Genomic DNA, 26,553 nt, shown 5'->3' on the forward strand with positions numbered 1-26,553 from the left:
TGATTCTCTTTTCATTTATGTGACACACCATTGTGGTTATGGCAAGTGTTTATCTCAGACAGTTCTGTTGGGATATACAAACTTTGGAAGTATCCACTTGCTATTTTGCATCACCCATTCCTATAAATATGAGCTCAGGTACATGTAACACTTTGATTATCTTCAGTCCTTGTGTAAAGTCTGAAGTATTTTTTGCCTAAGGTTGAAAGCTGTACATCAGTGGTTTACATATTTGATTCAGCATAGCTATATGTTCTCATAACTGTTTGGACAACTACCAAAAGTTGTGGAGATTCTTGCTATGCTCTTCAATGTACATTGAGCATGTTTCATCTTACCACACAACAAGAAGTGTCCAAGCTAGTTCTTGAATCTTCAATTGTTCTTTTCTGATTTTACGAAGCATTAGTCCTGGTACCCCAACCACTAGAAGAATCGCTTACAATATGATTCAATATTAATATAAGAGAAATTAAGTTGACTTACGCATAGAGTCTAACATCAGAACATTAAACAAACATACAAGATATCATTGAACAGCAAGAAAAACCATTTCCATGTTACAAGCCTGAATTATACTGTACAAACAAGTGATCAAAAGTTACCAAGTCATAATCAACATAGACCTACATTCCTACCGTAGTGTTTCAGGGAAGCCTGGATGGAAGTTGTTTAATCAGACATGCATTTCTTTTATCTATACACTAATGAGTTATATTTATTTAACTCAACTGGTCATTTGGTACCAAAAACACATTGGCATTTTTAACTAAGAAAACATCGAGCTTCTGCACTGTTGTGCATCTAGACTGCTTCCACAATCGTTAACTAGTGACCTGAGATGTCTTGGTAACCATGCATTTATTTATAGACGCACTGTAGTAGAAGCAACGCCACCAGTGCAATTATTTTCAATTACCTCCACTTCTTTCACAATAATCGTAGAATAACACTAGGCCTACATTACCACTTAGACACATAACTGTTTGAGCTAACGGTGTGTGCTTTTTGGACAGTAAACAGTATGCTTCATGTGCTTACCCTGTAGTATTCTCATACGAAATTATTCCCACAATATACGGGAAATTGCTTGGAAATCATTATGACCTAAATATACCATATTATCTATTACAATCGATGTGACGTAACACCAGGCTATGAAAAAATTTTCTCTGCTAATAGAAAAATGCAAATGTTTCTGAGTAACTTGATGATGCTGATTCTAACAATCATGTCGAAAACTACTGATCGTCTGAAATTTTACAGTTTTGATAAATTTATTCAAAATAATTCCACATAATGTGCACATAATTATTTAATAATTTTATTTATCCATTGAAAATTCCATATTTGAATGATTAGAAACAATATGTAACAGAAACACCAGTTTAAAATGCGACGAGTGTAATGATATTATGCACTAAAAATATACTCAGACTGTGATAAAAACTTTCATAATGGGATTATATTTGTCACAAAATACCTGCTTGACTTTGAGCCTTTTGTGTATGTTTTCAGTATCACGTTGTAAGAACCAACAGTAATCTTTCATCTTCACAAGATTCCATTGCAAAATAATCTTGGTGAAAATACTCACTACGCCCATTGTTTACTGAACCTCGATCATCAAGCATATTATGCTAATAGAATAATAAGCATCACCATCAATAAAATTATCAATTATGCAAATAAATCTTTGTTTGCCAACCTATTATTAAGGCTATTTAACGTTTTTGCCTTTCTTAAAAAACGATTACTTAAATTCATTTCAAAAGTAAGTGTTTTGTTTCTTCATTTTCATATCTTGAACATATAAGCTATCATCACTCACAAATTTTGTGTTATTCGAGCGAATATAAATTAAATTATATTACTTATGTATACAAAATAATATATATATATTCAGTTGTCCTGTGGCCAAGCGTTTTTCATCATTTCAGTACAATCGTCTCACGCCACACCCAGCACGTCACACTCAGAAATATTGTTCGCGGTTAACGAGTGTTTGATGCGTGCGTGGTTGGGGAGATATCGTGTGCGAAGTTACTGAGGAAGGTTGTAAAATTCGATGGAAAATGTGCGAGATTTGTTGTATTATGAATTGAAACTCTGTATAATCCTTCTTTTCTTTCCATTTTTGGAAACATAATTTGTTTATTTTTTTGTAATATTGTTCGTAATGATTATTATTATTATTACCATTTAAATTATAAGCCTAATGGATTGACAGGCTTAGGCTTAGCGTTGTACTTGTAGGACCTTCTCGTAAAAGTATTTATAACGCATACGGGATTGGACTCCGACTTTCAAAACGGCGGTGGTTGTCCGTATTTTATTGGACTCTTGCTGATCATATTTTGATCATGGGTTGTTGTCTTAGCGAAGAAGTAAAGGAACAGAAAAGAATCAATCAAGAAATTGAAAGACAACTTCGTAAAGACAAACGTGATGCTAGAAGGGAATTAAAATTACTTTTATTAGGTTAGTAATTTTATTTTAATATTTTCGTACTGCTACTGACTAATTTTGTTATGTTTAGGTCTGGTTTAAGGCTAACCTAACATAATTTATACTTCAGGTTATTTATCTGTTTTAGACTCATTTTATAAGTTTATTAAATAATGGGAGTTCCATTTTTGATGTTAGACTTGGAAATAGGAATTGGAATGTATATTTTAACACATACTGGACAGTTGAGGGTTTTAAGTTTCTCAGGTATGAAAACATTTCTTATGATTCCATAATTTTCTCTTTTGCCTTTTAAAATTTATAATATAATGGGAGTTTTACTCTGTATCATTGATTATGTATGATAGGCACGTAACTGTGCTTTCTGAATTAATGTGATAGTTGTAAAGAACACACACATTCTTCTAATATATGTGTTAAGTTGTAATAGTAACACAGACAACATGCAATTAAAGATCTAAGTTGAAATGTTTGGTTGTTCTTACCTAAACCTGCCAAAGTTGTATAAGTACTATCCACAGTTTTTCAAGTATAAAATCTACAGGTTTAAGACTTGGTACAAGAACTAAAATTTAATAAAATGATAAAATATGCTTAAAAATTTAAAGTATAGCTGTTTTATCCATCTCAACCACACATTAGAATAATGGATTTTAACATGCAAATTTCACATTGTCTATCAAACAGTTATTCTTTTTGAAGGGAGAAGATATTGTATGTTCATCCATTATAACTTTTATTCTTAAGAGTAGATCATTTAATACATTCATTTCAAAGATGAATCTGAGAGCACCGTCACATAATCTTTTTCAGCTCCAGTTTTTATGCTTTAACATCAGTTGTGTCGAATAATAGAACGAAAGAAATTGAGAGTATATTTTGCTGATATAAGAAATGTTTTATTATATATGTTATTCAAAATTACAGGTAACATCACACAAAATATTTAACATACTCTGTGGAAAAGAAACTTCCAGTGCAGAGGAAATTTGAAAACATGACATGTTTTTCGGGCAGTATGTTTTTTCTACATCAATATTTTAGTTATATTATTAGAAGATATGAAAGCTGGTTCTGCTAAATGCAAAATTTTGTTGAGAAATAAGTTTCTGGTGACTACATAAGTAGCATTAGTTTACCTCCTATTTGTAGCCCTGCCCGTTTTGCATGTTCATGTTCTCGTAACATAAAGCATCGTTCAGTTGTTGATCGACAATAAATTGAAATAGATTTTTTAAAAATCGGTTTGTAGACAGAGTAAATTAGTAAAAAAGAAACTTTTTATTAGATTGATTAGATGGGGACATTTTTTATTTTGGTTTTGGGAAATCAAATAATGCAGTAAATACTGGGCTAAGTCTTGTAGCTGTTTAGGTGCTAATTTAATAAGTAAATATGATATACAAACATTACCATTTGTTTTAGTTTCAAGATGGCACATTCACGTGTCTTCTCTATTGACATGAGTCATGAAGGCAGAATCACATTAGTGATAGAACTAGCAACTTTTAAGGAGTGTTTAATGTCTGGAGAAAGAAAATTTAAGTTTTTCTTTGTTCTCTGTGATTTCAAAATATAAAGTTGAATACTTCATTCTGTGAAACATTTTATTACAAGAATTTCTTACAATTTAAAATACATACATTTTTAGATATTTTCAACATGTGAATGTTCTTTCAGAGGGAAAAAAAACTATCAGATGTACTTTCCCCTATCAAAAATATCAAATCTGGTGCAGATTTGATTAAACACATCTGTTTAAGTCTAGGAACTGGACATAACCTGACCAAGTATGGAAAATTCTTAGATGTGGGAAAAAATGCCTGTTCTGAAAAAGTATGCCAGACCTTGGAGATATCCCCTTGTTTGCTGAATGTAAAATATCAAATATTTGGGTTATTTTTGTGAAATAAAGAAGTTTTTGTGCGTTAACTTCTAACTTACGATAATGTGATTTCCCATACCAAAGTTGACATCAAAGTTTCTGGATAGTAACATTTGTAAGGTTGGTGATACCATGTATACAAGAATAAAATAATATTATTAAAACTATTTTAACTTGATAAATAGATGTACATACTGTATCATGAAGTTTTCAAGTATTTAACTTTTTTTTGTGTCTTAATTCGGTGCATCTCGTACTTGATTTTTAATATTCTTCCAATATTTTGTTTCACTGTCCATTGCACAAATCCTGTAATGGATCAAAATATAATAACTTGAATGTCTTTAAATATGTCTTGTAACGACACAAAGAACTATGTATTTTCTTTCTTATAAAAGTGAGTAAATTTACTAATGTTTAATCTTATATCCCTCTAACCCAGGTAAGGTTTGTTTGGAATTAAGCACAAGGCTACACAATGGGTTACCTGTGTTTTGCCCACTATGGGTGTCAAAAGTTGGTTTCTAGTTAATCTTTACTGTTTTTTAATGGGCTCAGTGTAATATACACAAGTTAATCTACATATTTCCATATGTTAAGTATTTGCAATATAACTTTTGATATAGCATGTGTATCTTCACAAAATTTGGTTGAGTTTTAGAAATTATTAGTTTTTTTGTACACAAAAATATCAGTATTTTGATATATTTTCTTAATTTGTGAAAATATAAAGTCTGTTTTTCTACTCTTTCGAGTGCAAGTTGATTTAAGGTTATGATTAAAAGAAGTTTCCTCTGTGCTCAAAATTTCAAATATTTCTGTAATGTTTAAAACCTCCTGAATATATTTCAAATGTTTGTGTTCTGTAAGACTGTTTTATTTACTATACCTTAAATCTTTGGGGTCTGTCAATTGACCAACCTCGTAACCATCATTAAAAAAAGGAAACGTAAATTTTTTTTCATGCTAGAATGACTACATATTATAATACAAAAATATAAATGTTTAATTTTAGTAGCTTAAGTCTCATAACATTATATATTTATTATATTGACCTTCTAGTCATGCCTAACTGACATTTACATAACTCGCATCAAATCTGTGCATGTCCACTCATGCTACAGTATCCAATAATATAAAACTAATCTTTAGTCTTCCCTGTCTCGGTTGTGTTTTATTAGACTAGTACTTTGTAATATACAGTCACATTTCAATTATTATAAATTATATATGTTTATAGATAATTACTGTTTAGAAATAAATTATGAAACCTATTTTTCTTAATGTATTCAGTACAGAAGTAAAACAATTATCTCTACGGGTGATAACTCTTGAACTTGGTTGCTGATGCACATAAGTTATTAAACCTTTTAACATTTTGTGCATACAGGATATGAAACAAAATATTTGTTTAGGTTTTATATATATACAGATGAGTAACCAAAAAATCATAAATTGCTATATGATACCTTAGAATTCCACCATAATTTATCAAGTTTAATAACTAAGTTATATTTAGGTCTAAAATAAAACTTAGCAAACTAAAGTCACAACCTACCTCCTTGAAATCTTGGTTTGAAATAATGTGGTGGCATTTTAACAGTTTAAAATGGCTGAGAAAAACATAAGGGAGAAATCTTAAGCTGTTGATTGGTTATTCATGTCATATATTGAAGTAAATATATATAAGAGACAGTTTTCAAAAATGGTAGGAGGTGAACAGAGTCACTGTGTTTGATTCAGTACATAAGTCATATCTCAGCAAAATAAAAATGTTTTTATTTTATATACCTTGTCAATATTAGTAATTTGAGTTCCTAATTCACATGAAATGACAGATTTACTATTTTGACATCACAATTTATTTTGACCAGTGCTGCCATTTAACATACCACATGACTTACTAAAATCTGGATTTGAAATGTGCTGTTTTAAAATTTACTTTTAAATTAAGAAATTAACTCTACATAATATTAAAGTTTGAATTATGACATACAAGTTTATACCAAACTTATTGATATAAATGCATGAAATGGTATTTCAGTAAAATTGGGAACGAAAGTCAACAATTACAATGACATGAGCTCTGACTCTTAACTTGTCTTGAAAGGCTAAGTATAATTATCTTGTCTATTCTTGTTTCTATCACAGAATTGATGTGATTATCTTGTTCAGTCTTGTTTCTATCTAACATGTTTAGGATGAACAATATATACTTAAATTTTCATTAGTAAAAGTTGTAGATTAAAGTATAATTTAATAATCCAGCCACCTCATAATTGTCAGATGTTAGCGTTCATTTCTTGTCCTTTTTCACATTGAACTAATTCCACAAATCCATCCAGCGAATTTACTTATACTTGCATGTTAACTTAAGCCTAAATTTCAGCCCTAGTGTCCTATTTATAATTTTATTCCAACAGTTAAATCTCGGCACCATCCCTAAATGAATCTATCAGTGACTTGGTCTTAACAGTTATATTCTCTAATCATTCCTACCCTTCATCGTTTTCCCATATAAGCACTACAAAGAATCACATTTTCAGTTTTATTCTGCAATTCTGGATTGCATAATCTGTTTTCTCCCTATTTATTCCAACCATGTTTCATACTAAAGCATCATCTATAACAATAATATATATGTTTCGTACTAAAGCATCATCTATAACAATAATCTATATGTTTCATACTAAAGCATCATCTATAACAATAATATATATGTTTCGTACTAAAGCATCATCTATAACAATAATCTATATGTTTCATACTAAAGCATCATTTATAACAATAATATGTATGTTTCGTACTAAAGCATCATCTATAACAATAATATATATGTTTCGTACTAAAGCATCATCTATAACAATAATCTATATGTTTCATACTAAAGCATCATCTATAACAATAATATATATGTTTCGTACTAAAGCATCATCTATAACAATAATATGTATGTTTCGTACTAAAGCATCATCTATAACAATAATATATATGTTTCGTACTAAAGCATCACCTATAACAATAATATATATGTTTCGTACTAAAGCATCACCTATAACAATAATATATATGTTTTGGGTACTAAAGCATCACCTATAACAATAATATATATGTTTTGGTACTAAAGCATCATCTATAACAATAATCTATATGTTTCATACTAAAGCATCATCTATAACAATAATATATATGTTTTGGGTACTAAAGCATCATCTATAACAATAATATCTACTAAAGCATCATCTATAACAATAATATGTATGTTTCGTACTAAAGCATCACCTATAACAATAATATATATGTTTCGTACTAAAGCATCACCTATAACAATAATATATATGTTTCGTACTAAAGCATCACCTATAACAATAATATATATGTTTCGTACTAAAGCATCATCTATAACAATAATCTATATGTTTCCTACTAAAGCATCATCTATAACAATAATATATATGTTTCGTACTAAAGCATCATCTATAACAATAATCTATATGTTTCATACTAAAGCATCATTTATAACAATAATATGTATGTTTCGTACTAAAGCATCATCTATAACAATAATATATATGTTTCGTACTAAAGCATCATCTATAACAATAATATGTATGTTTCGTACTAAAGCATCATCTATAACAATAATATATATGTTTCGTACTAAAGCATCATCTATAACAATAATATATATGTTTCGTACTAAAGCATCATCTATAACAATAATATATATGTTTCGTACTAAAGCATCACCTATAACAATAATATATATGTTTGGGTACTAAAGCATCACCTATAACAATAATATATATGTTTTGGTACTAAAGCATCACCTATAACAATAATATATATGTTTTGGTACTAAAGCATCATCTATAACAATAATCTATATGTTTCGTACTAAAGCATCATCTATAACAATAATATATATGTTTCGTACTAAAGCATCATCTATAACAATAATCTATATGTTTCATACTAAAGCATCATCTATAACAATAATATATATGTTTCGTACTAAAGCATCACCTATAACAATAATATATATGTTTCGTACTAAAGCATCACCTATAACAATAATATATATGTTTCGTACTAAAGCATCACCTATAACAATAATATATATGTTTCGTACTAAAGCATCACCTATAACAATAATATATATGTTTCGTACTAAAGCATCACCTATAACAATAATATATATGTTTCGTACTAAAGCATCACCTATAACAATAATATATATGTTTCGTACTAAAGCATCACCTATAACAATAATATATATGTTTTGGTACTAAAGCATCACCTATAACAATAATATATATGTTTTGGGTACTAAAGCATCACCTATAACAATAATATATATGTTTGGGTGCTAAAGCATCACCTATAACAATAATATATATGTTTGGGTACTAAAGCATCACCTATAACAATAATATATATGTTTTCGTACTAAAGCATCACCTATAACAATAATATATATGTTTCGTACTAAAGCATCACCTATAACAATAATATATATGTTTTGGTACTAAAGCATCACCTATAACAATAATATATATGTTTAGGTACTAAAGCATCACCTATAACAATAATATATATGTTTCGTACTAAAGCATCACCTATAACAATAATATATATGGTTTCGTACTAAAGCATCACCTATAACAATAATATATATGTTTTGTACTAAAGCATCACCTATAACAATAATCTATATGTTTCCTACTAAAGCATCACCTATAACAATAATATATATGTTTCGTACTAAAGCATCACCTATAACAATAATATATATGTTTCGTACTAAAGCATCACCTATAACAATAATCTATATGTTTCGTACTAAAGCATCACCTATAACAATAATCTATATGTTTTGTACTAAAGCATCACCTATAACAATAATCTCTGTTTCATACTAAAGCATCATCTATAACAATAATCTCTACATGTTTCATACTAAAGCATCATCTATAACAATCTGTTTTTCATTCTGATCTTTGTTTGCACCATTTTTCTTCCCTCTTATCTGTACAAACTAAAGCCTCAAGTGTGTTACTTGTTGAAAGTTGTTTATCATAATTAAATCCAATACCCTAACTCCATTAATACTGTTTTTTAACTTTCTGGAAGTTAAAATGCATGATGACTGTTTAAAGTCATTAAACATGGTTTCATGGTGTACACCTTCTCAGTTTTTTAATTTGTATATTAGGTGTTATTTATCATATCAAAAGTAATGTAGTGAAATCGCTTTAGAATTTTCATAATTGTTTTAGTTAAAATATTTTGATTTTTTTTTGCAAACCCTTGGTAATTGTCAATTTTGTCTTGTCAGATTCATTAAAATAATTACTTGAATATGTGGTATTTTAAAATGTGGTTGTTAACTAAGTATTCACAAATATGTTTTGGCTACGTGTGTATTTTTAGGTGAATTAAAAACCGTAATTTTGCTACAGTTATATTACAAAACATGAGAAAATAAATCTTGAAACAAGTTGCAGAACTAAGAAATATATTTGAACCTAATAGAACAGTGGTAATTTTAACTTTATCTTTTTGTTCGTGTCCAAGTTTTCCATTAATTGTACACTTATAATACTGGTATTGGCAAGTCAGAGTATAGATTTATAGACTCAGGTTTTATTGTTTTTCTTAGATATAAAAAGAAAGTCAAACCCTTATGTCAGGCTTCTTCTATCTCATCTTGTGTTTCAGAAGATGTTAATTTTGTTTGACCTTTTTATTGGTTTATTCATAACTAATTTAAACATCAGTTTTTTTTCTGTAAATGATTTATTAGGATGCTGTTTTGTCACTCAGAATTGAATGTTTGTCATATTGTCTTATGCTCTGAAAAGGAAAATTCATTTTTTAAACCTGTTTATTGCTTTTTTTGAAATCCAGTTGTTTTATGATATTGTAATCTATTGTATTATTTTAGTTTTATTGTATAAATTATATATTTGATCATTCCAAGAATGTTTTTGAAGAACTCAGATATATGTTCAGCACTTGCATATGCCACATTTGCAACATATTTTGTTTGAGCTATATTTTTGATTGAGGAGTGGTCAGTTAAGTAAAACAGTAAAACCATAACTGTTTAGAAAAGGTAAAAAGATTAACAACTGAAGGTGATAACTACAAGAAACAATTGAAATTGTTTATAAAAAGAAAATATTTTCACATTTTACATCTTACTACATACTAACTGATTGTTGAATGTGCCATAATTAGTGTTAGAGTAGATAAAATAGCTGATAAAGTATGTTAGACAGTTATGTAAACAAAATATGAAAACTGTAAAATAAAAAAAATATTTTTATTCTTAACATGAATCAGACCAGAGTTAGACTGATTCAGAAAGTTCACAAAAAATCTTTGGTAAAAATACTTTATTAAAAGTTAACTTTTTTTACAATGAACTTGACATATTTACTAAAACGCTGCCAAATTTTGTGAATATAAACATTGGAAATGCAGAATTATGGTGAACATTAATTCTTCAGTGTGACCTCTGTCCAATGGACTGACCTGTGCATGTAGGATTAATTGAAGTTCTAATTACATGGATTGTCAGGAAAAGAAACAACTGATCATAATTAGGGTTTCCCATTTTTACTGTTTTCAGTCCCCTGCTGGTACAGCGATAAGTCTACAGATTTACAATGCTAAAATCAGGAGTTCGATTCTCCTAAGTGGACACAGAAGATAGCCTGATGTGTCTTTGTTGTAAGAAAACACACACACACTATTTTTAGTTATTCCAACTGTCCAAATAACTGAAGTATTGATATTGTGTTTAACATAAAGCTGCACAATGGACTATTTGTGCTCTGGGCCAGTGTTAGCCTTATCAATTGTTTTTCTTCTCTTACACCAAGTTAAGCTTTTGTTGTTAATTTGGGATTGGGAGTTATCATTGGTAGGATTTAGGCTCATTTCCCTTCATTGCTACTGAACTTACCTTTTCTTTGTTATAGCAAAGTTTCTAGAGCTCTTTGCTGATATGTCTGATTTTGAATTACTACCTAAAGTAAAGGTGGTTGGCATGGCAGCATCTGCCCCAACGTTTTCTTTTTGAAATTTTAAAGTGAAAACGACTGGTATCACCTGTCATCACATTTGCTTTTTCTTGAACTTCTGACTTGGAGAAAGCCAACTATTTTGGCAGCAGCTGCAACTAACTTTTTTCTTGTTAGTACCATGGTTTTAGGAACACTGTACCATGGGTCCATCAGTTAATTAGTTCATAGATATTACTAATCACCTAATTTTACAAAAGATTGAGATATGCTTGCCTAGAAGGGGCTGTTTCCCAATTTTATTGAGTCTCGGATAAGGTACAAGCAGACAACAACCTTGGTTTTGTTGTTAAAGCCAATACAAAAAAATTAAAATGTGAAGAAAAAACATACTGTAGAAAACTTCAACAAGATTACAGTTAATAATAATTTTAGGTAATTCAGTTTTACAGATCTTATTGCAAAAGAATTGTTGTATCCGTGTTTCTGATGCCTTCCAAAGTGCTTTGACAGTGAGCAGTGTTGCCAGCATTGTATGTCGGTAGTTAGTTATATTCGGAATTTTCCAACTTGGAACCAGGACTCAAATCATCTTGCTTCTGCAGCTTCTACAAAAGATTTTGATAAGCCTTTTCCATTGCTTCTGGTTCTGCTGTCTGAAACGAGGATCAGATAACCCTACTTTTGTCCTGCGTTATTTTATTAATTAAAGTATGGGAATATTTTCTTACCCGAGTTGTTTTTGTTGATTCATGGGCAAACTTACTCCATGTATCTCAAAAACTATAATATTTATTAAAAATTTCCCTAATTTTTGTATTTATGCATATTCTGTTCTATTTAAGCTTTGTCAACTCCTAGTTACCTTATTACCCCGTAACTTCAAGATTCATTCTCTGTGGTACATGGTTGGGATCCTTCTTCTTATCTAAGAGACCAAATCCCTTAAATCTGTTTTATCAGCTTGTGGATACATGCTCTCTCCCACTCAATCTGCCTTTCTTCATCTTTTGTTCTCACAACTTCCTAGTTCTGTCTTCTTTACATTTTAACTCTGAGGTTGTCTTTTGGTGTCACTATCTTTACCTACTTGTATTTCAAGCTACCTAGATTTCTTAATCATGTATTGCAGTTAATTTAGTTTATATGTCTTTGCAATTTGCTTTGTTGGACTTCCTAATTTTCAGGAGTAAGAGAACCCTTATCCCAGAGAACTACATTTGATAACCTTTATTTTACATGTTTGGATAACTCAAGCTGGGGTAGTTCAACAGTGGTTCTTTTCTGGTTCCCACTTATCTTTGTTGATCATCATTGTGAATCTTAACATCCATCCTATTCCTGATTCTCATCTTGTATGTTTGTAGATATAGATGTTTTAGTTTTCAGGCCTCTTGCTTATTTTATCTCTTTGAATGTGCATATTAATGTTCATTTTGTGGCTTTTAGCAGATAAATATCTACAGTGATATACTTTTATTTCTCTCTGTTTTTGCACCTATTTCTGTCATGGTGATTTGGTCGAATCCATGGGATCTTGGAGATCCATTTTCTTTCATCTGACCTACCGTGTTTCTCCGATAATAAGACCTACCCATAAAATAAGACCTAGTGTGATTTTTGGGGATAGTTTTAATATAAGCCCTACCCTTAAAATAAGCCCTAGTTAAGAGTGGCAGGAAGAGGAAAGAAATAAAAAAAAAATTAATTTATTAATTAGTTTAATAGTTAGTTAATTAGTTTGTTTAAGTATTAATCAGTTAGTTTAATAGTTTAATAATAGTTTATTTTAAATGGTTAGTTTAATAGTTTTACTTTGTAACTTCATTTTTTTAATATATCAAAATAAGACATCCCCCGAAAATAAGCCCTAGTGTCATATTTTGGAGTGAAAATTAATATAAGCCCTGTCTTATTTTCGGAGAAACACGGTAGATGTGCTCCTGTTTGGATGAGGTCAAGTTCTAAATGCCAAAACCATTAGACCTGGATGATTTGTGGTCTTTATTAAGTGTATAATTAATAAGCCCTCTGATCAGTTCTACCCCATGACACAACATTGTATTAATCTTTCTGTATTCATCTTTTATAATAATTCTAACATTATCATTTATTTACTATGATAGTTATGTTTGGAAAGACATCATGCATTGTATCTTTGGGAAATAAATTACTGTCATCTGAAGATGATCATGATGTAGCAGTTTTGTTTTAGCTTTTTAATGTTGTGTAATCAAATAAATTGATGATTGAATAGTGGGAACATGTTTAACTGTCACTGGTAATGATAATGTTCTTATTACAAATATATCAAATAGGAATAATTAAGTGCCTAGTAAGTTAGTATATTTGTTGTTTGAAAGAAAAATAAACTGAATTATAATAATTTACAATTGTAATTAGAGAATTTTGGTGAAACTAAGATTGTGAATATTACTTTTGAGTAAGAAACAATACAGTATTTGTTGAAAAAAAATATGGTTGGTGTATATGGTGGTATACTCATAGTTTTCTGTGATTAGTACAGTTACATGTATTTTTATATTTAAATACAGTGGAACCCCTCTAAAGCAGCCATTTTCCCAACTGAGACAAACTGGCCTGATTAGAGGGGTTCCACTGTAGGTAATTAGAGATTATATAAACAAAAAAAAAAGGACTGATTGAATGACTGCTTTCAAGGGATGGCTGCTTAGAGGGGTTTCACTCTATTGCTATTTATAAAGGCTACTTATAGTAAAGGGAGGGCTGTTGTTAACTTGTGGTTGTCCATGGTTTTTAGTGTGTTTTTTGTTTTTTTATCTGTAATATCCTGCTGGAATAAACACTTGTAACAGTTTTTTTTTCTCCAGAAAATATATCTTTTGAAACTATCAACCTAGTAAGTGAGCAAAGCCAGCTATTTATGCTAGTATATATACAGAGTCCACTTTTGAATATGCTGAAAAACTTTACATTAAACTTTCTAAGCTTTCTGTTCCAGTCTTGTTAAATCTTTTCACTTAAGCATCAGAATTAAGATTCATACCCTTCTTTAGCTAATATTTAAATATAGCTCATAAGAACAGGTAAAACAATTTAAGGCCCCAACATTATGGTAAACATACTTAAGGTTTAGGATTAAGTAGTAGTTTAATTCTAAATTACTGATCTTAGTCTGAGGACAGTTTCAGCTTTTACTTTCATAATTTTCTGCCACCTTAATAAACATTTTTGGATCACAAGCTGTTGTCACTTTCATATATTAATTTCTTAATGTTTAAAGAATTTTAACAGAAAAACATGTTAGAATTAACTGTTTTGTCATTCTGTGACTTGTTTAGTGTAATTCATGTAGGGAAGTTTGTTGTTTGTTTGTTTTTTGCACATGCATTTGTTTTGTTTTGTTTTTAATTGTCACCTGGTATCAACCAGAGTCCAGTTTAATTTCTGTAAGGGAAGAAATTGTATCATTATTAACATTGTAGCTGATCATATTACAAGTAGTTTTCAGAATGCAATGAAATCCTTGGCACTTGTGCACAATGTTGAAATTAAAACCATTTCCAAATTGTTGACAGTATATGGTTTGACATTTATCATGCCATCTTTAGAAGTGGACTTACAAGACATATTTCACACATGAAGATGTGGTAAATGTTGAAATATGTAAACTCCATATTGTTAAGATGTTCTAAATTGTGTATTGATTTTAATGCTGTGTGTTTGTTTATTTTAACAGTGAGAAGCTTTGTTTTATTTGAATGGAAATTTTTATTCTGACCAATTGAAAATTTAGAAGGAAAAGCATGAGCTTTATCTGATGTCCATTGTTCAGATAGAAATATATATGGATAAAGGCAGCTTGTGTGAACAAATGTTATCCATTGTTCAGCTAGAAATATATATGGATAAAGGCAGCTTGTGTGAACAAATGTTATCCATTGTTCAGTTAGAAATATATATGGATAAAGGCAGCTTGTGTGAACAAATGATATCCATTGTTCAGATAGAAATATATATGGATAAAGGCAGCTTGTGTGAACAAATGTTATCCATTGTTCAGCAAGAAATATATATGGATAAAGGCAGCTAGTGTGAACAAATGCTATCCATTGTTCAGATAGAAAGATGTATGGATAAAGGCAGCTAGTGTGAACAAATGCTATCCATTGTTCAGATAGAAGGGTATATGGATAAAGGCAGCTAGTGTGAACAAATGTTATCCATTGTTCAGATAGAAAGATATATGGATAAAGGCAGCTAGTGTGAATAAATGCTATCCATTGTTCAGCTAGAATTATATATGGATAAAGGCAGCTAGTGTGAACAAATGCTATCCATTGTTTAGATAGAAAGATGTATGGATAAAGGCAGCTAGTGTGAACAAATGCTATCCATTGTTCAGATAGAAGGGTATATGGATAAAGGCAGCTAGTGTGAACAAATGTTATCCATTGTTCAGATAGAAAGATATATGGATAAAGGCAGCTAGTGTGAACAAATGTTATCCATTGTTTAGATAGAAGGGTATATGGATAAAGGCAGCTAGTGTGAACAAATGTTATCCATTGTTCAGATAGAAAGATATATGGATAAAGGCAGCTAGTGTGAATAAATGCTATCCATTGTTCAGCTAGAATTATATATGGATAAAGGCAGCTAGTGTGAACAAATGCTATCCATTGTTCAGATAGAAGGGTATATGGATAAAGGCAGCTAGTGTGAACAAATGTTATCCATTGTTCAGATAGAAAGATATATGGATAAAGGCAGCTAGTGTGAACAAATGTTATCCATTGTTTAGATAGAAAGATGTATGGATAAAGGCAGCTAGTGTGAACAAATGTTATCCATTGTTCAGATAGAAAGATATATGGATAAAGGCAGCTAGTGTGAACAAATGTTATCCATTGTTCAGATAGAAATATATATGGATAAAGGCAGCTAGTGTGAACAAATGTTATCCATTGTTCAGATAGAAATATATATGGATAAAGGCAGCTAGTGTGAACAAATGCTATCCATTGTTCAGATAGAAATATATATGGATAAAGGCAGCTGGTGTGAATAAATGCTATCCATTGTTCAGCTAGAATTATATATGGATAAAGGCAGCTAGTGTGAACAAATGCTATCCATTGTTTAGATAGAAAGATGTATGGATAAAGGCAGCTAGTGTGAACAAATGCTATCCATTGTTCAGATAGAAGGGTGTATGGATAAAGGCAGCTAGTGTGAACAAATGTTATCCATTGTTCAGATAGAAAGGTATATGGATAAAGGCAGCTAGTGTGAACAAATGTTATCCATTGTTTAAGATAGAAATATATATGGATAAAGGCAGCTGGTGTGAACAAATGTTATCCATTAAGATAGAAATATATATGGATAAAGGCAGCTGGTGTGAACAAATGTTATCCATTGTTCAGCTGGAAATATATATGGATAAAGGCAGCTAGTGTGAACAAATGCTATCCATTGTTTAGATAGAAAGATATATAGATAAAGGCAGCTAGTGTGAATAAATGCTATCCATTGTTCAGCTAGAATTATATATGGATAAAGGCAGCTAGTGTGAACAAATGCTATCCATTGTTCAGATAGAAGGGTATATGGATAAAGGCAGCTAGTGTGAACAAATGTTATCCATTAAGATAGAAATATATATGGATAAAGGCAGCTGGTGTGAACAAATGTTATCCATTGTTCAGCTGGAAATATATATGGATAAAGGCAGCTAGTGTGAACAAATGCTATCCATTGTTTAGATAGAAAGATATATAGATAAAGGCAGCTAGTGTGAACAAATGTTATCCATTGTTCAGATAGAACGATATATGTATAAAGGCAACTAATGTGTAAAGATGTTATCTAGCCATCAGTCAGTATTTGTTGTTTGTCCATTGATGAGTGTAAGTTACACAAAACTGAAGTTATGGCTGAGAAAACAAACTGGCATGACTGTATAAATTAGTATATACAGGATACATTTGTCAATAAAACGTGGTTACCCTTTTGTAAACATTTCAGGTGAGTAGTTTTGATAATTGGTAGTTCTTTGTCATCAAAATATTTTTTTTAAATGAAATTGATTTCTTCACATTTCAGTTGCTAATTGGTAGAGATGCTTCTTTTGTAAATGAGAAATAATGAGACACTAATAATAATAAAAAGTATACAGAATGAAATGAGTTGGTAAAACAGAAATAAGAGAACTGAAAACATCATTGTACTTTGTATTCCTATGTTAAAACGATGGTGAATTCCTCGTATAAAATAATAGTAAGACTTTCATGAGGCTGTATGAATTGTGGATGGAAGTTTTATTTTAATATAATAATTGTCTCTAATCTTTATAGGGTTACTGCTTACATCTTTATTTTGGTTATGAACAACAGTATGATATTCATAATTATGATTCAGCAAATGATGGGGAAAAATACAAACAAAAAACATAAAATAATAAATCATCTGCTTTACCTGAATATAACTAGTTTAGGATAATTATTAGTACCTGTTTCTAGTAGCAGCCCGTGGTTAATTATTAGTTCCAGTTTCAAGCAGCAACCAGTGGTTAATTATTAGTACTGGAAGCACAGTTGTATATGACTCAGTAACTATAAAAAAACAAATACAACTTGTTTGATTTTCATCTACTTATTTTCTGGTTTAGACTTCAGAACTTTTGGTTAGACATCAGTGTAAGAGTTGAGGGGACAAAGTAACCTCCCATGTTCTCCAGATCCTCAGAATACTGTTATAAGAATGTTTCAGCAACAGATTTAGCAGAGTTTAAGTCCCAGCAGAATTATATTGTCATGAACATAAAGGAAAAAGAACTTTAAAATCAGTGGCTGAGCATAGTAATTATTATACATTAATGACTTGGTGTATGAATCAGTTCCAGATGTGATGGTAGATATACAAATAGCCAATGTTTTAGGTAACTGTGAAAAAATACTGCAAAATATGATTTGCTTTCTTTATTTCCGAGTTATTTTAAGAAAATGTGAGAGTATTTTAAGATTTATGTAAAATCACAAGTCATTAACTGTGTACATGAATGTCTCATATATTTGAAGATTTTTGTTTTTACTACCTTTGTAGATATTATACTATTTTGAGTTACATTTGAAGGAAGAATATTGATATATGAATAATTAATATTTCCAAAACAAAATGCACAGGCCTACTAATAACAAATTGTATGATGTTCCTACAGTAGAATATTAATCCATTTTGTTGTTTACCTAGGTTTCTTTTGCAGTGACTTCAATATTTTTTTTAATCTGAGCAGTTTTTGAAACCTGATGCAAATTGAAAACATGCAAATTCACTTGTTATACCATTGTTTAAAAGAATGGTACCAGAAAGACGCAGGGATGGTAGTGGATTACATATTTATTTGGAGAATACAGATCTTCATAACAAGTATTCTTACAAATAATTATAAACTCTTATAACTGCTATAATAGATGAGCCTTTGTTTTTCTTAATTACGAACAGTGATACTCGGATATTAATATTAATTAACTGTTTTTTTGTTAATGTCCAGTATATTATACATTTTGTGAGGCAAAATATAGACTAAAGTTTCAATTTCACATTATTTCAGTACTGTAAATAAAAATATGCAGTCTGTTATCTATGTTTTTTTTTGTAAGCTGTTATACTTGAAGCTTGAAGAAAGTTAATGTAAGTGTATCCTCACAGCTCAGTGATTTATGATAGGTATTAAAGGTATATCACAAATGATAATATTAGACAGTCCCATCTTAAGTCATAATAAAGGATCTGGTCCAATATACTCAGACTTAGTTCATTATAGTGTTGTAATTATATTGCTTTAAGATTTGAGCCCAACAGTAGCAGGTAGCGCTCTCTTCTTAATCATTATAATTTTTATCTGAAGACACCTTTTTAATACCAGTTAGGTGAAGGATGTTATTACTAAGGTAGTTATATTTTATTATCATGAATATTTGTATTCCAGTTAAACTGACTTCCAGTTGAAGATTGTTCTAGTTCGTACTTAACATTTATTTTTATGCACAGGAACGGGAGAATCTGGGAAGAGTACGTTTATTAAACAAATGCGGATCATCCATGGTGCAGGCTACTCGGATGAGGACAAGAAAAGCTTCATTAAGCTGGTGTACCAAAATATCATGATGGCAATGTTGAGTATGATCAAGGCCATGGAAATGTTGAAGGTCTCATATAAAGACCAGAATAATATTGTAAGTCAGTTCTTGTACATTTGATTTAAACTAACCAGTATCGTATTTGAAGATTTAGTATATTTGTTTTACATTTATATCTTTGATCAATTGTATAAAACAATAAAATCTGTACAACGGTCTTCCATTCTGTACGTTTGTTGCTTTGTTTTACCTTTTTAAAGGTTTAATTTCTCCAAATGGTACTTGAATATGTTTGTTTGCAATATAACTGGATGTCTGCCTTCTTGGCAAACAGGAGCTATATACTGTGCTACTGCTTTCTTTGGTAACTGTGCAACCTTTCCATGTAGGGAGTCTACTTGCCATAGGTTAAGAACTGCTGGATAACACATCTGTATTCGGTGTGATGACTTTGTTTCAAATCAGTTATTTGTGATATTCTTTATCAAATGAAAAACTAAATATTTGTTTCAGAATTATTTGTGAAAACTTAATAGCAAGCTATAAATGTAGACAAGTTTCAAAGATGAAATAACAGTGTAACTGACAAGGAATGTTGTAAACTTACAGGTAAGGGGTTGTGGGTAGTATAAACACATAATAAACAGTGTAACTGACAAGGAATGTTGTAAACTTACATGTAAGGGGTTGTGGGTAGTATAAACACATAATAAACAGTGTAACTGACAAGGAATGTTGTAAACTTACATGTAAGGGGTTGTGGGTAGTATAAACACATAATAAACAGTGTAACTGACAAGGAATGTTGTAAACTTACAGGTAAGGGGTTGTGGGTAGTATAGACACATAATAAACAGTGTAACTGACAAGGAATGTTGTAAACTTACATGTAAGGGGTTGTGGGTAGTATAGACACATAATAAACAGTGTAACTGACAAGGAATGTTGTAAACTTACATGTAAGGGGTTGTGGGTAGTATAGACATAATAAACAGTGTAACTGACAAGGAATGTTGTAAACTTACATGTAAGGGGTTGTGGGTAGTATAAACACATAATAAACAATGTAACTGACAAGGAATGTTGTAAACTTACATGTAAGGGGTTGTGGGTAGTATAGACACATAATAAGCAGTGTAACTGACAAGGAATGTTGTAAACTTACATGTAAGGGGTTGTGGGTAGTATAGACATAATAAACAGTGTAACTGACAAGGAATGTTGTAAACTTACATGTAAGGGGTTGTGGGTAGTATAAACACATAATAAACAGTGTAACTGACAAGGAATGTTGTAAACTTACATGTAAGGGGTTGTGGGTAGTATAGACATAATAAACAGTGTAACTGACAAGGAATGTTGTAAACTTACATGTAAAGGGTTGTGGGTAGTATAAACACATAATAAACAGTGTAACTGACAAGGAATGTTGTAAACTTACATGTAAGGGGTTGTGGGTAGTATAGACACATAATAAACAGTGTAACTGACAAGGAATGTTGTAAACTTACATGTAAGGGGTTGTGGGTAGTATAGACATAATAAACAGTGTAACTGACAAGGAATGTTGTAAACTTACATGTAAAGGGTTGTGGGTAGTATAGACACATAATAAACAGTGTAACTGACAAGGAATGTTGTAAACTTACATGTAAGGGGTTGTGGGTAGTATAGACACATAATAAGCAGTGTAACTGACAAGGAATGTTGTAAACTTACATGTAAGGGGTTGTGGGTAGTATAGACATAATAAACAGTGTAACTGACAAGGAATGTTGTAAACTTACATGTAAGGGGTTGTGGGTAGTATAAACACATAATAAACAGTGTAACTGACAAGGAATGTTGTAAACTTACATGTAAGGGGTTGTGGGTAGTATAGACATAATAAACAGTGTAACTGACAAGGAATGTTGTAAACTTACATGTAAGGGGTTGTGGGTAGTATAAACACATAATAAACAGTGTAACTGACAAGGAATGTTGTAAACTTACAGGTAAGGGGTTGTGGGTAGTATAGACACATAATAAACAGTGTAACTGACAAGGAATGTTGTAAACTTACAGGTATGGGGTTGTGGGTAGTATAAACACATAATAAACAGTGTAACTGACAAGGAATGTTGTAAACTTACAGGTAAGGGGTTGTGGGTAGTATAGACACATAATAAACAGTGTAACTGACAAGGAATGTTGTAAACTTACAGGTAAGGGGTTGTGGGTAGTATAGACACATAATAAACATTGTAACTGACAAGGAATGTTGTAAAATTACATGTAAGGGGTTGTGGGTTGTATAGACACATAATAAACCGGTTGAAAGAAATAACTGTAGTATTTAAGAGGATGTACAGAAACCTGTGATTTGAACTTTACTTCACCCATGCTCTAGGCTTGCAATCACTAAACCTAAAGATGTACTTCTTTGTCTTTCTACACTACTGACTGGTGAAGTTGCTAATTAAAATCAGTAATATGTTTTAATCAGCATGTTACGAGCTGTCCTAAATATATTTAACTTGTTGGTGTATCTTATTTTAATCATGTTGGAATACGTTTTAATACAGTAAGTACTTAAATGTTGAAATAGATCAGTTTTGGATTCTGCTTCAAATTAACTTCTTTCTTCACAGACACTGCATCACTATCCAATAGATCAGGGCAATTCACTTGGTTAATTGATATAACCAAATTAGCTACATTGTATAGGGATATATAAAATAATCAACCTGTCAAGTTTAGCATTATTGTTTTCAGTATTTTATTTCCTCACCCTTACAGTAATCAAAATTATAATTAAATTGATTAATGCCGTGAGAGTAATCAGTTACTTGAAACTTGTCTTTCTGGTTATTGCTGTATTTGACTATTTCAACTATTCAAGTTATTAGTATACTGACATTACTAGTTTGTGTTAACACAAGTTTGTTCAGTTTTGTGTCAGCACGATCTCATGATTAGGAGGGTTTACTTGTGACTTGAGGGTCTTGTGGAGGTATTATATCTGTTTCTTTATTTTTGAGTTATGACCAGTGCTTCCTGCCACTGTCCCTAATGCTAGCAGCACCAATCACCAACTGTTGGTTCTACTTTACTGGTAAATGAAGTGTAAACATATTATTATTTTCTATAATGTTTGCAAGTTATTGTTTAACAGTATTTTTTAATGTTCTGTAAATTGTAAAATGTGTGTTTCTTCATTGTGTTGTATTGTAATTTATAATTTCTGTAACTTTATTCTTTAGTTTTAAAGAAACTAAGTTTACTTTTTCTACACCGTGAGTACATTATGTTTGGTAAGACCATACCAGATGCTTCCTTGAACTTGTGTTCTGATGCAAGTTACGAATGCATGTAGTTCTGGTATCCTCAACTCTGATCATGGAGCAAATGGTTGTATAGCAGTATTTATTTTCTTAGTAGTGCCAGCCATTTAACCATGTGATGGGTTACAAACGTAGATGTACTAATTGATTTTCAGTGAAGGATGAGAGAAATTGCTGCTTGCAAAAGTTAATGCTGTAGGATTCATTTATTAAAGTAATAGAATGAAAACATGGCATAACTTTATGATGTGCCTTATATTGTTCAGAATAAAAATAAGTATAATAAAAAAATTAAAATTTTATAAAGATGAGTAAGGACTGATACAATAACAGAGCTAGGTATAGTAACATAGAAAGTATTAATGTTACAAAAAATATATAAACAAGATTTTTCAGAGCTTAGCGATTTCCTTTGTCCCACACTATTCAATTAGGCTTAACAAGTGTCTTATTTTGGGTTTATCTATAGTTCTGTTTGTGGGTTAGTCAGTAATTAGATTAAGTATCTTATTTTCTTCAACACGACATCTGCTACATATGTTTCTTTCACTACACTAATTCTTAATCATTACGGTATATCAACTGTTTTATCTTCATCAGTCCTGCAGTGCCAGATGATTTGGACACTTGACTCTCAATCTGAGGGTTGTGGGTTTGAATCCCTATTCCACCAATTATGCCAGTCCTTTCAGCTGTGGAGGCATTATAATATGGCATTCAGTCCCACTATTCTGTGTTAGAAAAGTAGTCCAAGAGTTGGTAGTGGGTGGTAATGAATATCTGCCAATTTTCTTTCACTACTAAATTAGGATTGGGTAGTGCAGATAGCCTACATGTAGCTTTGCATGAAGTTCAAAAACAGTCATTTTTGTCATTTACACTTTTTACCATTAATTTTGTACATGAAGGCTCTTGGGGGCTGGTGCTCAACCTAACCCATTTCAGATGACCTAGTTTTTTGTCAGTTTTACTCTATCTGATCATGGACTGCTCTCCAGGCTTCCACTGCAGAATCTGCTCGGCTACTCTGGTTTTTTATTAATAGACACATTTTACATTATATTCTTCTTCTTGCATCGGGTACTTACAAGTCTTGCCCAACACAGTCTTTAATTGTTTTTACCTTAACTTACCATCAGGCAGATTTTCTTTTTGATTTTGTCATTTGGTTCTCTGTTAATCCTATCCATTTTATTTTATAACTAGTTTTTCAGCTTTGCATTACCTGACCAAATCTCCTACAGGTAATGTAGGAAATTCAGCAGGATGTACCTCCTTTCTTAGGTATTCCATTTATATTTATGGATTTTCATGGAATACCTTCTCCACCTTCCCTCCATTTTGGAGATTTTACCATTTTCAGTTTTTTCCCTCCACATTGTGGCTTATTTGCTTTTGAAATCATTTCCAGTAGGACACTACTGTTTTTTACTACCCACTGCTAACTGGGACTTGGTCAGTTGTTTTTTTCTCTGCTGGCCCAATTTTTTGGGATACTCCTGTATATGTAGAATCACATATCTGTGAAGCTATATTCAATTATTATTTTTGCAGTTGCTCCTTTGTTTTATTCTGAGATATATTAGATGTCTGGCACCTTCCTGCCCTACTTACGTTTTCTGTCTATAACATGCTGTGATTTGCATGGTTTCCTTCCCTTACACCACTTTTTGGTATGTGATTTTTTTCCCCCCACTTTGTTCCTTTCCCATTAGGTTTGGATTGTGACTTGATCGATCTTTTATTTCTTGCCTCCTTCCCAACATCCGTTGCTGGAGTCTTCACTCCTATCATGCACTTTCCCTTTATCCTTCATATCAACCCTGTTTTCTGTTGGAGGTACCTTGTCTGTTGAACACTTAGGACTACACCTCATATGTTCATCTTCCATTCTCTGGTTTGGGTAGCTGTTTCTTCCTTGTTGAGGTACTATCATCCACCTGTTGCCATCTTTCAGTCTCTATCAGATTGTGACTGGGTAAGGTATCTTTTACTATATATACCTCTTGCTTTTAGAGGTATGTCCCACAAGTGTGCCTGTCCAGATACATCTAAACTATTCAATGCTGCATTGTAAGGTGATGATAACAATTATTTCCAAGGTCACTAAATGTAAATTGTTAAAATGAGGTGTTCCACATGATTATTCTCGCAGTGCTGGGCTATGCTGTCACCCATGTGACTTCATGGATAAAACAGAAGGGGATAGATGACCATCCGTGCCATGGATTAAATATATCGTGTGGTCTGCTTTTAAAAAATGTTTTTGTGGTCACCGTTTCAAATGTTGTCATTTTTCAAGACTCCACCACAATTTTTACCTCCATTTTCTTCCAGTGGAGTATAAGATTTCTTACCACATGTTTCAAGCTGCTGGGATGGTGGACCATGTTGGCATCTTCCTGAATGTATGATACAAAACATTCAGTTGAGAGTAGGACAGTGGTATTATGGTAGATAATATACCATATGACAAGTTATAATTTTCCTGTACTGAAAATATATTTTGATGGGTTATTGTGGGTGCTTCTATTTTTTGCCAAAACTCAAATTCAGGGGGTCATATGACAGGAGTGTTTGTCACACTTTTATTGGTGGAGGTTTGATGATTTGCATGCGAGACTTATTTCAGTCACTTGGTTGTGAGGTATGTGGGAGTTTTAAGGCTTGTGCCATTAAAATGTTTTGCATATAAAGGACAGCACTGAATGAAGTACCAATGAGAATATACTTTCAGTTTAGGAAAATTACAACTTTTGATCTACTCCATAAATGTGTACATAGTGATTTAGGTAGCTTTATAAAGAATACTATAAAATAGTTATTGTTAATATTCAGGCTCTTTAAAGGTGTTTTTAGGTGAGTGATATTTATGGACATCATTTTGTTCCATTAAGATCCTTAATATTAAGTAGAAATGTACTTAACAATAGTATATATAATGATTATATATAAATAGGTTGTGGTTCCAGTATGGCCTCTATAAGGCTTCGTGCAAAATTGATTTTTGAAGAAACACCTTGGCCCTGACTCTTAAGTTTTAACCCTTTTCTTTCAAAGATCTCCAGAGCACACAAGACAATTATTGTTTAATAACATTTCCACTTGCTATGAATTTTATAATGTACCTACCTACAAAAAGTAATTTTGAGAACTAACTTTAAATTAGATCAGGCCAAAAAGTTCACTTTATAATAAATATATATTAAAATATAATTTTGTTAATAAACAGTGCATGCTGTTTTGTAGTATTTTTAAGTTTTGATTTTGTTTACCTACCCAAGACGTGGAATTTGAAACTGTGTTAGTTTGTTTTAAATCATAGAGGGACCCATAGTAGTATAAATATTTTTACATAATAGTTTTTCAGATTACTCATCACTAACAGTGCTGCTCGATTATATAATGTGTATTGAAACGTAAATGATATACATATTGTTACTTAATACTAAATGTAGTACCACTTATCTCAACATGTTTATCAATGTTGCACCTAATGCAATTGGTAATAAAGAGACTACTTAGCATTTTTAACATTTTCTCTATAGGTGTGAAGATATAGGTTGGCTAATTGAATACAAAACTGGTAGAATGGGAGAAAGCAGAGGGTTACATGTAAATGGAGTTCAGTTGAACTGGATTACTGTTATGAGTGAGGTACCTCAGTGCATGTTGTTAGGGCTTTTGCTCTCTGATTGCATTAATAATATATATGA

At 31.2% G+C, this 26,553-nt stretch overlaps 1 protein-coding gene across 1 annotated transcript in view; it reads left to right on the forward strand.

The window, feature by feature from the left end:
- The first annotated feature begins 1,977 nt into the window (after positions 1 to 1,977).
- Positions 1,978 to 26,553, forward strand: part of LOC143249926 (guanine nucleotide-binding protein G(q) subunit alpha-like) — a 63,298-nt gene continuing 38,722 nt past the window's right edge. Inside the window, exons 1-2 of the mRNA XM_076500542.1 lie at positions 1,978 to 2,481; positions 19,423 to 19,607. Coding sequence (XP_076356657.1) covers positions 2,364 to 2,481; positions 19,423 to 19,607 — 303 coding nt within the window. The 5' untranslated portion in view covers positions 1,978 to 2,363. The remainder of the gene's footprint in view (positions 2,482 to 19,422; positions 19,608 to 26,553) is intronic.

Source organism: Tachypleus tridentatus, chromosome 4, assembly GCF_004210375.1.
Source record: "Tachypleus tridentatus isolate NWPU-2018 chromosome 4, ASM421037v1, whole genome shotgun sequence".
NCBI lineage: Eukaryota > Metazoa > Arthropoda > Merostomata > Xiphosura > Limulidae > Tachypleus > Tachypleus tridentatus.